General features: G+C 34.8%; 1 protein-coding gene across 6 annotated transcripts in view; it reads right to left on the bottom strand.

The window, feature by feature from the left end:
- The window catches only part of FAM184A (family with sequence similarity 184 member A), a 137,224-nt gene that overhangs the window by 30,693 nt on the left and 90,468 nt on the right, over positions 1-16,063 (bottom strand). For all 6 annotated transcript variants that reach the window (XR_011166223.1, XM_069076953.1, XM_069076954.1 and 3 more), the window contains one exon: positions 14,493-14,643. Coding sequence is in view for 5 of the 6 variants with exons in the window: in XM_069076953.1 (XP_068933054.1) it covers positions 14,493-14,643 (151 nt within the window). In the remaining variant the exon portion in view is untranslated. The remainder of the gene's footprint in view (positions 1-14,492; positions 14,644-16,063) is intronic.

Genomic DNA, 16,063 nt, shown 5'->3' with positions numbered 1-16,063 from the left:
CAAAGGGGTTAAGTGACTTGCCTAAAGTCATTCAAGGAGTAAACATCAGAAGTGGGATTTGAACCTGGATCCTTTTACTCTGAAACCAGAGTATCTATCAGTTCTGGCAGGTCCTAACAAACAGGTAGGTCTCAAATAAGAGCTGTGATGAACTGTCTGTCTGTAGTTAGGGGACCAGTTCAGAAAGGTTCTTTATCAGCTGGGCAAGATGGTAAATTTTTCAACTGTAGCAACTGTCAAAGAACAGCTACTATGTTAAAGAAGTCTTGTGACCTGGAGGCAGCATGTGCATTGATGAAATTATGAGTCTCAAAAGTATCTTAGTGTATCCTCAGTTAATTTTGTTAGCTAAGAGGGGGTGAATAAATAGGATATTTTCTTTACAGTGAAGATGGTAGGTAAAGTTATATTAATTTAGTCTCCTAAAATGATTATAGGAGCAAGTTAAACTGTAGTAGTTAGATGGTAATTTACTTGAATAAAACCTCATTTAACTGTGACTAGAGACCATGTCACTAGAGATTATTTCACTAGCCTTTAGTGAAAAGTCAGTACATGTTTTATAAATAACTGTTACTACAATTTTTTGAAAACATACAGCAATTCAAACTAAGTTAATAAAAGTTGAATAGTTACCCTAAGGTTTTTTTTAATTAAAGAAGGATTTATTCTCAGTATATATATATAGATATATAGTTATACAGATGTATCTATAACTCAAGTAAGAGAGTATGTGTGTGTGTGTATACACATTCCTCTAGAGACCACAAATCTCATTTATCTTTGTGTCTTATACTTGTACATCCTAGCAGTGTTCTGCACATAGTAAGGCCTTACTCAATGACAAAATACTAAAAAACTTAATTTAAGAATGTGAATTGGTACCACTATGATATTTTTAAAAGGTATTTTCTACGTATATAGTATTTATGGAAAAATATCTTCTAAGCAAAGTTAAACTTTGGCCATATGCTGGTCTCAATAATCCCCAATTCTGAATTTAATGGAGACTGAATTAAGTTTTATCATTTCTTTATTCTTTCCTTTCAATTTTAAATGATAAAGGAGACCTATAGTATAAAAAGTTCATGACTAATGGGGATAGTTAATAAGATGTCTCTAGAACAATTTGTACAATTATATGTTCTTGCTGAGCCTTCTAAAAGCCAACTAAAACTGTGAAAACCCATATAAGAACTAGGGCTTTTAAGAATTAATCTAGGGGAGGGGGAGGTAAATAAGAATTAATTATGTAATACATTGCTGAAAAATACTAATTAAAGTAAATTCTTGTTAAGTGCTTAATTTTACAACTTTCCCTGTCATATTGGGATAAAACAGGATTGGAAGTAGGAGTGAAATACAATTAGAGGGTCCTTGAAGAACTATAATATGTGGGTTATAAAGCTGATGAAAGATCACTTTTTTGGATGTTGGGTTGAGAACCTGAATACTTTCTAGGAAGAGTATGATTTGGGGGAACAGAAAGTCCAGAAAGGATGATGGGCTCGGTCACTTAAATACAGCAGAATAGGGATATCACTTAGAAAAAAGTATACTGATATGTGATTCAGCTTAATTTTGGCTATAGTCCTATACCTTGGGTTCCCAACATCCTGTGTCCCTTGAGTAAGGTAAAGTATAGGTGATGTAAAAATAAATTAAAAATTAATTTCTAAATAGTCCTAATAGGCTCAAGAATAATATGTTGCTCTCAAAAAAAATTCAAAAGAATTTCTAATGAAGTCTTATTTCAAAAGAATTAATAATAACATAGTTATATGGTACTTGCATTCAGATTTTGCCTGTGAGGCTGATATGGGATACAACTTTGATGGTATAGGAAAATCTTAAGTATAAATGCTTTCTTTGGTAAGTACAAAGAAATTGGGGAGGCGGAAATAAATAGCTGTACTTGAGTAGTATAACAAATTTCAAAGCATGTGGACTCTGAGTTTTGATTTCTCCAAGATGTCAAGGAAAAAACGCCAAGGTTTCTTTTCTTCATAAAATTATTTTTGAAAATTAACGTTTTGTAGTTAGTATGAAATTTATTTTTGTTCTTGGAAGAAAAATGAAATTTTAAATTTATAAATATTACTTTGCTACTTCAATCTGTGTATCCTTAAATGCATAAGAAGTAAAGCCACTGCAGATCCCTGAAATGAGATAAAATCTCATCTATATTTCTTTGTGCTTATAACTTTTGAATTTCTAAAATATTTCATGGACAAATTGTAAACATTAACTTTCCAAAATTTCATAAATGTTTAACTGTATCTTTTAAGTCCTGAAATTTAACAACATTATGTTTTAATAAAATTAATTAAAGAGTCTGAAAAATTAGAAATCCATTTTTCTAGCGTTTGGGTCTGTTGGAATTCATTGCCAATTACTAAGCTAATTTTTTTTTAAAAAGGACTACCTTCATTCAGAGTATCAAAGAAAAGCATCATCAATTTTTATGCTTAAGAATAGTGCTATGAAAAGCTTGCTTTGCCTTTGCATAAAAATATTATATTTATTAATATGATAAAGTGTTATGCCAGATGTAAGCACATATACAAATGAATGGATGCAATACAAAAGCTTTTATTAACCATATCTGAATACAGTCTCTTAATGACTCTACCAACATGTATTTTGCTACCAACAGGCTGAAGCTTTAAAGCAATGATGTCACTTATGCAAACTGAGAAGTGCAGCATGCCCTGGTGAACAAACTGTAAGTGCAGCTCACTTACATTGTTGATAGATTTATGCAAAGCTTCACCCAGACAGTGCCTCTATGAAAAGATCACAGGAATAAAGGGAAACATTCAGAAATCAACTAAGTAAAAGAAAAAGGGATAAAAGGGAGAGTAAAACACAGAACATTAATTATACTGAGGAAAAAATAAGTTGAAAAACTTCTGAGAATGAAATTATACAGACAAAAATTGGTTAAGACAATTTAAATTTTTTTAGCAGCCTTTTAAGTGTGCTGGATATTTATCAGCATGTAGACTTACCTATGCAAAACATTCAGCTTTTGTGCACACCCATCAGTTCTCAGCATAAAGAAGTTTGTTCATCATGGTTACTGAAGGCCTCAAAAGTAAATGTTCATTGGAAATTTTAAAGATTTAACAATAATCTAAACATAATGGTTTTGTGGGTGAAAGGAAGAAAAATGTAAAAATATCAATTTTCTGGACATGTTTAGAGATGCCCCATCAAGACTTTTGAATTGTATGCTTCTGAACAAAGTATTAGAAAGGGACAAAATCATGAGGGGAAAAATGTAATTTCATTTTGTACAGCCCTTACATTCTTATTAAATAGCACTTATAAAACAACCATTTTAGCAGAAAAAATATAAAATTTCTTTTAAAATGGTTTTACTTTACAGCACTTAGCAAATTTTTGGTATTGCTCTGATCTTCTAACTTTAAAGAGAAAGAATATGTTTGTTTTCTGTATTAAAAACCTAAAGCAACGATAAGCTTGTGTCGCAAATTGAAGATTTTGAAACATTTTCAATTTTAAGGCCTCTCAAACGTAACATGTCCAAAACAGAATTGACCATTTCCCCCCATCAAATCATTCCTTCTTCTCAACTTGCTTATTACTGTCAAGGACACTATCATCTTCCCAGTTGCCCAGGTTCAAAACCTTAGCATTATCCTCAATTTCTCACTTAAACTCATACCATATATTCTATTTGTTACAAAATCTTGTCGTTTCTTCATTCACTTCTCTCCTATATATCCCCTTTTCCTTATACTTAAAACCATTACCCTGGTTCATGCTCTCAATCTCCATTTGGGCTACTACAATAGCCTTCTAAATTGGTCTCCTTGACTCAAATCTCTCCTCATTCCAATACAGTTTCCACTTTACTGTCAAAATGGTTTTTCTGAAGAACAGGTCTGAACCATGTTACCCTACTGTTCAATAAGATACAATAAGCCTCCCTTCTATCTTCCATGATTGGATATAAATCAGTCATTAAGTGTTTACTAAGTGTCCATTATGTGCACATATACAGGTATATATAAAATACATATAAGGTAGTTTTGTGGGTGGCTGGATTGAGATAATAGCAGCTGGGAACAGAGGAGGTCAGGAAAAGCTTTCCATGGAAGGTGACCTAGAATCTAATTCCTTGAATTAAACTCAAGACTAACTGATCACGTGGGCAACTAGGTAACAAAGTAAACACTACAGTTTTCAAAAAGATAAACATTTAAAACTGGAGGAACTTTCAAGGGAAGCAGGGATCCTAATGGGCTAAGTGAAGAGATAGTTGATTCCAGGAACTAGAGATAGTTATGCAAAGACAGAGGTATGGGCTTTGAAGTGCCTGTCATGTATACGGAACAGAGAAAGCCAGATGGGGGTTAAGTAGGGAAGGATTTTAAATTAAAAATAAAAAAAGGAGTTTGTAATTGATTCTAGAATAGAGAATCCCTAGAGTTTATATTGAGTAGGGAACTGAAATGCTCAGATCTGTGTGGAGGACAGAGTAGAGGAAAAGACTACAAATAGACAACTATTCCAACAGTCCAGGTGAAAGGTGAGGAGGGACTAATTAGGATGGTGGCCTCTTTGATCAGAAAAGGGTACAGATGTGAGATTCTGTAGAAGCAGAACTAAACAAATATGCTTACCTAGACAATGGCTCTCTTCCCTTGCCACTACTCCCCAAGATATATGATAACTCCCAAGAAAATGCAAGTTCTTTGAGGGCAAGGACTATCTCATATTTGTATCTCTAGTATCTAGCTTGTAGGTGCTTGGCACACAGTAGGTGCTTAATATTCTTGATTGACTGACTGATGTTAGTTGGATGTAAATTAAAAAGGAGTGGTAGGATGACACCATTATAGATTTGGGATTGCGTATACTGGGAGACCATTTCCATCAACTCTTATTTAAGTAGTAATTTTTTTTGGTGGGAGAGAAGAGTAGTGATAGAGAACTAGACACTATGTCATTGGTATGGGGCACTCTCCATGAGGAAACTACCTCCACTAATGGTTATTAGCAGATGTTCTGCAATTTATATTGTTTTTAAAGAGTAATCTGGCTCTATGCTTAAAAAAGTTGCCCAAGAGCACTAAGCCAACATGAGTTAAAAGCAAGCAATAGTGTTTTGCTGTTCTTGCTAAGTCATATTTTAGTCATGTTTAACTCTTTGTGACCCCCTTTGGGGGTTTCTTGGAAGAGATACTGGAGTGAATCATCATTTTCTTCTCTAGTTCATTTTATAGATAAGGAAACTGAAGCAAACAAGGGTTAAATAATTTGCCCGTGGTCACAGTGCTAGTGTCTGAGGCCAGATTTGAACTCAGGAAGATAAGTCTTCCTGACTCCAGGCATCTACTGTGCTGCCTAGCTGCCCAACAGTGTTTTGAGAGAAATTCTAAAGAAGCATATTAGAGAGTAGTATGGCTTGTAAGATAGTTCTTTGCTACTAAAGCTTGTAATAGGAAAAGGGTGTAACACTGAGCAGCAGTAGAATAATTGCCTGAAATTTGTATTGTGCTCATGTAAATGGTTATTTTGGGAAGAAAATTGGTCCCTCTAATCTGTTAAGAAAGCTAGCATAGTTTTGAATATGTGATTTTAATATTATAAAGGATTTCTTTTTTTAAAGGTGAGTATAATAGATCATTTCTACTCACGCTGACAGAACTTTGTAGAATTAATAGTATTACCATTTGGAATAGATTCTTAACAATTCTGGTTTTAAGAAAACTGCTCTTCAGGTCTCTTTTCTTTTTGTGTGTGATTAATCTCATGGATTTACTATTGATCATTTGGAGAAATCCTTGGAACCTATAAATTATGGCAAGATTATCATATGACTCTTGCTAAGTATTTATGAAATACCTCTTGCTGAGGTCATATACAATATACAATACACAATATACACATACTATACAACAATATTCCCAAATCTAATTATCAGAGGAGCCAAGACAATATATGGTGGGAGGAAGCACTAGCAGCTGGGATTAGGAAAGATTTCATGTAGTAGATGGTACATGAAGTGAATTTTGAAGAAAATGAGGGAAATGAAGACGTAAAGTTAAGGTGAGAGTTAGAGTTAAGTCAAGCATAGCCAGTACAAAGTCTGATGACTGGAGACAGCGTGTTATATGTAAGGATTAGTGAGAAGCTTAGTTTGTCTGGGCCATAGTACGTAAAGTTATCCAGTACTTTTTTTTTTATTTTTGGAGGGGGGAGGGCAGGTCAATTGGAGTTAAGTGACTTGCCCAAGGTCAGATGGCTAGTTTTTGTGTTAAGTGTCCTCCTGACTCCAGGGCCAGTGCTTTATTCACTGCACCACCTAGATGCCCTTAGCCAGGACTCTTAATACTACATCATGTCACATCTCATAATCTTCTTGTTACATCTCAAAATCTTCTTATCTCAATAATCTCCTAACTCCAATTTTGTACTTATAAAAGTCATAGAATTAACATAATTGAGAATCAAGGTTAAGATTAAGGGGAAGATTCTTATAATATCAACCAGAGGGCAAATTATTAAAGAGTTAATAATGCTGACCTCTATGGCTAGAAATATACATGTAACTTCCCTTAGACTTATCCCAGTGAATTCTATTTCACATTATAAAAGCTGTAGGGCTCAATGAGACTAACCAGATATTTCTCTATGGTTTAAGAAGGTATCTCTAGCTAGGCCATGGAAAGACAGCAATAATCCTTTTAATCCGTATTTTCTATAACTGAAACCTTGAGCAGACTATTATTAATCCTGGAATTCAAAACTAAACTAGTGGATGGACACTTCAAAAAGATAATGCTAAGAAGACCATCAGGCTGGTTCTAGAAAGATTGGTGTGAAAATTGATAGGCAGGATAAATCAAATATACCCTGCAAATTAGACATCTAAAACTGCCTCATAGACATCTTGAACTCTGCATTTCCAAACCATACTCAAAATCTTTTCCTCCAAACCTACTTCTTTTTTCCCCTAATTTCCCTATTTCTGTAGAGGGTACCACTATTCTCATAGTTACTCAGGCTTGTAACCTGTCCTTCTCTACTCCTCATTTTCACCCCTCCCCCATATTCAATCTATTGCCAAGCTCTGTCATTTCTAACTTCATACCCCCACTCCTATAAATATGCCCCCATCTCTTCTCAGACACTGTTATGAACCTGATGGAGACTCTCATCCTCTCATAGACTATTTCAACAGCTCTGTACTTAGTCACTGTGTCTCAAATCTCTCCCCACTCCAATCTATCTTCTACTCAGCTGTCAAATTAATATTCCTCAAGTACAGGCCTGACCATGTCACACCAATATTCAATAAATCCCAGTGGGCCTCTTATTGCCTACAAATAAAATCTCCTTTTGGCTTTTAAAGCCATTTATAATCTGGCTCCTTCCTCTCTTTCCAGTCTTCTTACACTTTACTCCATCCCACATACCCTATGATCCAGTGACATTGGTTTCATTGCTGTTCATCTCACACAACTCTCCACCTTCCAATTCCATAATAGCAATGTTCCACGTTTAAAATTCTTTCCCTCCTCATCTCCTCTTCCTGGTTTCAAATCAACTCATATCTACCGAGTGACTATTATGTGCCAGGTACTGTGCTAAGCACTGGTGATAGGCATAAAACAGTCTGCTTTCAAGGAGCTCACAGTCTAACTAGGTAGCCAATATGCAAAAAGTTAGTTTACTGATCCTCCTTAATGTTAGTGCCCTCTCTCTGATGTTATTTCCAATATATTTTGTATATATCTTGTTTGTACATAGTGGTTGGCATTATTCTCTTCCATTAGACTGTAAGCTCCTTAAGAGCGAGGACTATTTTTGCCTTTGTAGCCTAGCACTTAACACAGTGCATGACACAAAGTAAATACTTGAGAAACACTTGTTTTTGTGACTTGACTTGATAAAAGATATACCAAATTGTTCTTATTAGAAAGTTGTAACAATATTGTAAATGTCACCTAAAACAGTAGTGCAGAACTGATATTCTAGTTTAAGTTGAAATTCTAACAATTAGACTACCCTTGTCTCTTTTACTTTGTTACTATTACTTTGCCAAGTGTCTAGATGAAAATTTGGATGTAAGGAGTTATGCTAGGAGTCCTACAGATAGATAGTAACACAATGAAATTGATTTATTTTTGAGGCCTTTTGTAAAGTGGGAACCACAGATATTTCTCTATTACATATTAAAATACTACTAGAGAGAAAAATTGAGAAGCTTTTAAAAATTCTATTTAGTATTTTCTTTTTTTTTTCTTTTTGGAGGGGGGAAGGTAGGGCAATTGGGGTTAAGTGACTTGCCCAAGGTCACAAGCTAGTTTTGTGTTAAGTGTCTGAGGTCGGATTTGAACTCAGGTCCTCCTGACTCCAGGGCCAGTGCTCTATTCACTATACCACCTAGCCACCACACTCTATTTAGTATTTTCAAAGGAGAGATTTTTAATTATTCTTTTCTAGCTAGCACAGTGTTAGTATATGAATTTAGTAGAAAGAGAATAAAACTGCCTATCATACAAAATATAAATTCCTTAGCTTGTTCTTCAAGGTTGTCTACCATATTATCTCATCAAATTAATATGCTATAATTTGACAACATTGGCTTGACTAGGGAGAGTTTGTTTGTTAACCTCTAATATGATTTTTTTGTCTAGCCAACATCATGCCATGCCCCACTTGAATTATTGGGCTTCAATGATCTTCAACCTTTTCCAGGATGAGAACCCTTTTTTTAACAGTAAAAAAAAAATAACAGCTATTCACATGATAATAGTTGCACTATTAATAATCACTATTTGCAAAAATAATGGCAATGAGCTTCTATGAGTTCATTGTTTTAAAGTAAGTTTGTACTTCATTAAATATAACATCTAAATACATTTGAAAAATAGTAAAATATATTTTGTGAAGCAGTATTCCTTGAAAGGCATAAATTCTGCAGCCTGAGTTTTCTAGTTTACAGGTATAAACCACTGATCTATAATGTTGTCTCTACTAATCAATGATCCTAATTTTCCCCAAAATCTCACTTAAAATTCACTTTGTTCCCTGATGTCTTCTATTTCACCCAAATCGTAACACAGTTTTCTTCATCATGTCCTGAAGGACAAATATTCAGGCTGCATTACATGAAATTTTTATTTTTGGATGAATGAATGTCTTTACAGTTTTGGTTGAATGAATGAATCAACATAGACCAAAATCAAATTAGTGAAAAAATTTATGCAAGTTGACAGAAATGTCTGCCACCTCTCTTATACAGTATAATAATAACAGGCGCCGGTATTTCATAATCCATATTAGAAAATATTCTACTATAGAAGATCTGTAACAGAGAGGGAAATGCAAAAGAATATACTTCTCCAACCTTATAGTTATGTAAGTGAATATAAATCAATGCAAAAAAGTAGTCAGCCTCATTAGTTCAATTATTGGGTAGACAAAATACAATGAAATGTTAAGAGAAAAATGAAATAAAAAAAGTCAAAACACAGGGTGAAAATAAAAGCTTATGAAAGATATAATGAAGTGTAAACAGATGATTTCAAGACAATGAATTACCTGTGATTTTTCTCTGACTCTTTTTAGATAGCAAAATAATCTAAGTTAGTCCAAAAAAATTTTCTTACTAGCAATATACAAAGGACCAGAGAGATAAAACATGAAAGCACAGTAGGATCTCACATAATTGCATCACTTAGAACTAGAAACAAGCCATAAACTCGGAAATCCACATACTACACTATGGTAATTTTCTAATCCACCTGCTCTCACAGCACATTTCTGTTCAATGCCCTCAGGTTCTACCTTGAGCTCCAAATATATTCTGTTGTGTGTTTACTGAGCTCCAGACAGCAATGGTAGGAAAAGTAAATTCCTTTCATCAAAATATTTAAGTGCCTAGGATGTGCACCAGACTATGGTGGGTCAGTAAATGTCCTGGAACTGGGTTAAGAGTTGAGGCGGGAGGGTCCAGGGCTCTGTGGGATATTGGGATCAGATGTAGGCAAAAGTGGGAATCAATAGCATAGGGGATCTGGTTCCAATAGCATAGGGGATCTAGGTTAATCAAATTAGGTTAACCTAGAGAGCTGGTCAGATAGGAAAGGTTCCTATGTACATAAAGAACTTCCAATTCAGTAATCCTTCTACAGAGGCACCCTATAATAGCATATAGTGTGGATGAAAAATTGGCTTTGGAGTCAGGTAAACCTAGGTCCAGTTCCCACCTCTAACAAACAGAGAAGGCTATAAGACCCTGGGCAAGCCTCTTCACCTCTCAATAGACCCTACATCACAGAACAGTTGCCTCCTGCTTAGGTAGAGGGTATCTTCACTGGAAATTCCCTACACTGATGAAATCACAGGTGCCAAACCCATGTCACTGCACTTTCCCTGCCCTTCCCTTCCCCAATCCAAACAAACTTCTATGTTCTTGCTAGTTCAAATATCAAACCTATTTCATACCACATTCAACCAAATCTTTTCAAAAGAGAGGAAAACATAATTACTACACTATGTCCAAATATGCAATTATTCTATTCCTAAAAAAAATGAGGGGACAGTTTTAAGAGATTTGAAGCTGTAAGAGTTTTGGCCTGATATTACTTGATTCTGTCTATATCACCATATAATGTTTAGTGATTGATGGGACTGATAATATGTAGCACCCTAAAGGAAAAACTTTTTTTCTCATTTTATTATTTTGGGGGTTGGACTAATTAGAAAGCAATAAAGCATTTTACCCAGTAGTCTACAAGAGAATCTGCATTTTCTAAGGCTGGAGTAAAAAGGGGCAGCATGAAATATAATAGCAGTATTCTGCCACCTCTGAAAATGGCCCTTCGGTGGTGTGCTGTTGGGGAATTTGTTTAGTGGTTTTCACTTTAGAGGTGATCATGTCCTGGCAACCTTTTTGCTGCTCACAGGTCATCCACTTAGAAGACTTGAAAAAGAACTTCTTCCAGTAAAAGGAAGAAAAAATAAAAATGCAGAATTTTAAGTGAGTTAGAAGGGGCACTTCCCAGCTAGAATGAGGTACAGATGGGGCAATGCAACTGAGGATGAAGTGCCCATGACAGAGGATTGAGGAATAAGACACAGAGGTAGAGAGAAAACAAGGAGGAGAAAGAAATGGTGACCAGGAGACTATAATACAATCATGCTGATACCTCGCCTCTTGTCAGTGTTGGATTTGACAGTTTGGCACTGTGCCTTGTGCAGTGGCCATCTTTGAATAGTGTTCCTTTTAAGACAGGGGCATCAGGAATAGACAGGTGAATGAGCTAGGCCACTATAAAGCAGAGTTTCTAAAATCCATGGGCCACAAAACTCTGGAGAAACTGGTGAGTTTGTTGTGTTGGCACTATACTCACAAGAATCTCTAATCCCTATTAAGCCACAGTGAGTTTAGCTATATGCCACGTCTATTTAGCTAGGAGTTGGGAATTCCATGGAAAGATACTGCACTTCCAGGCTGGCTTCACTGAGCCAGGAGAGACCAAAGCTGAAAGAAACGGATTCCAAACCTAAAAGGGGGAGGGAGGTGTTTCCTTTGGGAGACTGGAGCTAGGAAGTAATTCAAACATTTCATTTTATGATGTGTCTAATGTTTCTTGATTATAATATGACTTTACTAATATGCTCATCAATAAAATAAGGAGAATGGACTACAAGACTTCTCAGGTTTGTTCCAGTTCTAAATCCATAGTCTTATAATCCAATTAAGCTCTTTAACTGTATAAAGGTTAACTTGAGGCATAGGTGAATGTTAATATGCCACAGGGATAGGGGCAATATGAACCAAAGAATGAGGAATAACCCTAGATATGGCAGATTGGAATGTAACAGGCTTATCTCTCACAAAACGAGTCAAAAACAGGTTAGGCTTCTGGAGCTCCATGTATCAAGACAGTGCTGGCCTATTCCTATTATGGGATATTCTGTCATATATCAGAGAAGATGGAGACATTAGAAAATCTGTTTACCTTGTATAGAATCATAGAGTGAAAGCTTCAATCTTTTCGTGAATAAGAATACTCAAAACAAACAGCAAAAGAAAAACTGTTAAGAGATAAGAAATCTGGTATCTTAAAATAGAGAGGACTTAAACCTACTAAAATAAAACTACAATTTAAAAACGACATTTAAAATATCAAAGATGACTTCAATTTTCAGAAGCTAATTTGAACTAGTGAATCCTTTACAACCTCCTGAATGACAGAAGGCAAGATAACAGAATGAGTACTTGGCCTATTAAAGTTTGTCTTCATATGTCCATTATAAGTACTTTATAAGAGAGTACTGATAATATATCAAACTACATTAGGATCAACTTTAAATGGAACACCTGTATAATATAACTGTTTCCTTATTCTTATTAAGTTTCTAAAGCCCCAGTCTGCTCACAAAAAAAATCTAAAAGCAAGCATTATTTAGCACCCTTCCAATTTTCCATATAAAATATTCATAAATTTGGGTAACTATGTAAACACTGAAACTTCAAAAATGGACTTTTTTGAAAAATTCCATGTAATTCTTTGAAATTACTAGTAGGAGAGCTTATTAATGCAGAAATCTGCCAGAACAAACATGAAAAAAAAAAAAGCCAACTCCTTAAAGAAGTAAGTTAAGGTGCTACTTAGTCCTATTGCTAAGCAGTGTGCTGCTTATCCTACTTGTATAGCTTGCCAATCAACTAATGAGTCAGGGCAGTCAGTACTATTTAAGTACTGGTTTTGCAATATAGTAATAGGAGATCATAAATTAAGAAGTTGTGTAAATTATCTGAAGAGGGCAAACTGTTTTAATTATAGTTTTCAATGCTGAAGAAGTGAACATGAAACAAGAGATTTAAGAAGAATATTTCCATCGTTTGTTTCTATAGCACTTTTATCCCAGAGGTTGAAAACAGAAACACATTGGGCAAGATTCTACTGACGAAAAGAAAATAAATTGTTCTTTTTTGGGAGGAAGCTGTTTTAATCCATTTAGGTATGCTTACTGAACTTTTTCTTTAAGTGTATGAATGGCCTGTTATGCCTTCAAAACTTTTCTTTCTTTTTAAATTAACACAAGAGAGCCTATCCCATCCTCTAGCTGTGGTAAGTTTAAGTACTTACTGAATTAAGTTCTTACACATTTTAAAGTTTTAAAGCCATATCTCTAATTTTAATACATTCTACTTTTAAGTCTGCTCTATCAGATAGCAAATATGTAATAAATAGGGAACGGATAGGCAACCTCTCAGCTTACCAACTGTTTACATTTTACAAGTTGATTAATAAATCATTTGTTTAAAACCCAAAGTATTGTATCAAAGAATGATATTAAGTTCTTCAGCAATAGATTTACTTCAGTAGAATCTTCAGTAGATTTACAAAGTATTCTTGAAACAGCACCGTATTTATGGTACTTTAGAATTTTATTACCTATAACAATGTTTTTGTGGGAAAATGTGTTAAGCCTTGCCAGCAATTCCATGCCACTTCTTCCCTCCACTGCCATCCCCCTGGATACTTCTTAGCCTAGGCAATCTTCTTGTTCCCTTTTTTTCTCTTGCTCTGAGGAATTCTAAGATTGGTCTACCCATCCCTAAAGCAAATGAATGGTACTTTGCAGAGTGGGGAGTTTTTCTCCCCAATGATTGCTAACAACAAGGAGAAACAAGCCCCTATAAATTTCCTCTTTTTCTTTTTTTCACTTAAGAGCTGTAAGAGAAAAAAAAAACACATATGGGTGAGGAATCTTGGGTATACAAAGAACTAAAGTAGAGATCTGAGAACATGTTTTTTAAAAAATATTTTGACATTACTATTTCAGGTTAACTGATTTCCTTTTTAATCTACGTATTTTATGTTATGCATATAAAAACATCATTTTAAGAAAGATCGAAAAACTTCACCAGCTTGCCAAAGGGAAACTTGATATAAAAAGGTCTGAACTGGACTAAAGTAAAATTCATCAACATTTCAGATGAACACCCAGTCACTGAATTTCTGGGGCATTTCCTCAGAGGAGTTAGGAGAGACCAGCAAGTGGAGGGTAGGGAGTAAAAGATTTGGGGAGAAGAACAAAGGCTCCTCCTTTCTTCTTCCTTTTCCATTGGCCACTATCAGTTCTGCCTCTGACCTGAGGCATTACTAGGGTGAATCAGAAAGAGGGTTGAAAGATTCCAGGCAATAGTAAGACCTGTAGTTTCTAGGGTCAGAGTAGAAAAGGGGTAAAAATAGATTGGAGAGAACATGAAAATGGTAACAGCTGGAAGAGAAAAGGAAGCTCCTGGAGCCACCCAGGCTGAAGTGAATGTGGCAAACTGGATAGACATATCCCTATGTAAGGAATATACATAAACGGGTGTTCATAAACATAAGTCCATCTTATGGAGAATCTCAAAGAAAAGAACCAGAAATTAACTTTTATAAATCCATGTTCAGCATTCTTCATCATTGTTAATTATCAGCATTAATTACCTGATCTAAGAGATCTTCTACCTTCTTCTGCCATCCATCCCGGGCAGCATTCTTTTCCCGTTCTTTTAGCTGCAAAAGTTGAGTCATTGCTGATTTTTTATCCTCTTCATGTTGAAGTCTTAACTCTTCTCGAAGCTTAGAACATTCTTGTCTAAAAATGAGACAAATTATTTAATAATTGAATAGATGAATACAAAGTACTTGGCAAATGGAATTACTATTCTCAAATATGCAATTATCAATATGCTTATTTAAAAAAAGAAAACAATCAAAAACACTTGTTCAAAAATCCCGAAATGAATCTGTAGATGTGCAGAAAGTAAGACTTCAGACGTTTAGCCTCAGCATTTTTATTAGCACAACTACCACGCTGCTATTGTCCAACTTAATGAAATACTTCATAAACCTACTGTGATATAATGGTGAGCACAAAGGTCTGCCAGTCAGTTGACCTAAATTCATTTACCAATGAAAGAAGCTATCTAAGAGAATGGCAGTGGAACAAAGTTCTGGTAAAATAAGATGATGAACTAAATTCAACAGAGTATTAAGAAGTGGTAAGATAGGGCTTCAAGGCCTCTAATGGAAGAAAAGAGAATGTGGAGAAAGCATGGGCATCATCTTCTCAAACTGGCAAAGTCAAAGCTGGCAGGGCAACTTAATGGTTGGTGGCAAAAGTTATGATTGGCAGAGTTTACTGTGTAATACACTAGCATGAATGTTAAATTAGTAATCACCAAAGGCTCACTAAAGTTTTGGGGAAGATATTATTAATTAGAAGGCAAAAGGAAATCAAGCATATATATTTAACATTCAATCATTATTGTGACTATTGCTGTGAATAAAAGGATTATAAAAGCTTAAAGAGGGGATTGTATTTCCATTATATTTCTTCTCTTCCAGTGGAAATAAAGGAGGTGAACTGGAGGACAATCAATGAGTAAAGGAAAACACTCTATTCTGAGAGATGTATCTATATGTCCTCTCTTCTAGAGAAGTGCGTGCTATAATTATCAATAAGCATAACTCTAAAGAAATTATTTCTAAATTGGCAGACAAGATTCCAAGGGAAAACTGTTACCACCAAAGGTGTGACTTACTATATTGGTCTATACAGGCTATCTTAAATATAGGCTCCTACCAATAAAATGAAATCTACACAAGAACAACCCCACATACATACATACTGAAAAATAACAGAAAATCACAACCCAAAAATATTTTAACTTTTTGATTCTAATAAACATATTTTAATCCTTTTGATCACTGTTTTCTACCTCTGTCACCCTTTTTTCTGATTTTCACTAATATCTTGCTTTCACTGACATCCATACTCAGGTTTTATAACATAAACCAAAATTGGGAGAAAAATGCAAGTCTTTTTTGAAAAAAACAATATAATGTACTATAGTACTCTCTACAGGAATTGGATGTCTAGTAGCACCTACCCTATTTATTCACATGCCTTTGTCTTTAAAAACTCAATGTTTGACAAAGGCCTCTAAATAAAAATTAAGAAGCAAATTGTATGTGAAATTTTTTTACCATGTCTTAATAATTTTTATGTCAAA

This window comes from Petaurus breviceps, unplaced genomic scaffold (assembly GCF_028583685.1).
Source record: "Petaurus breviceps papuanus isolate PSGF00001 unplaced genomic scaffold, PetGlider_PUasm1.0 90977, whole genome shotgun sequence".
NCBI lineage: Eukaryota > Metazoa > Chordata > Mammalia > Diprotodontia > Petauridae > Petaurus > Petaurus breviceps.
This window is presented reverse-complemented; position numbering and strand designations above follow the sequence as displayed.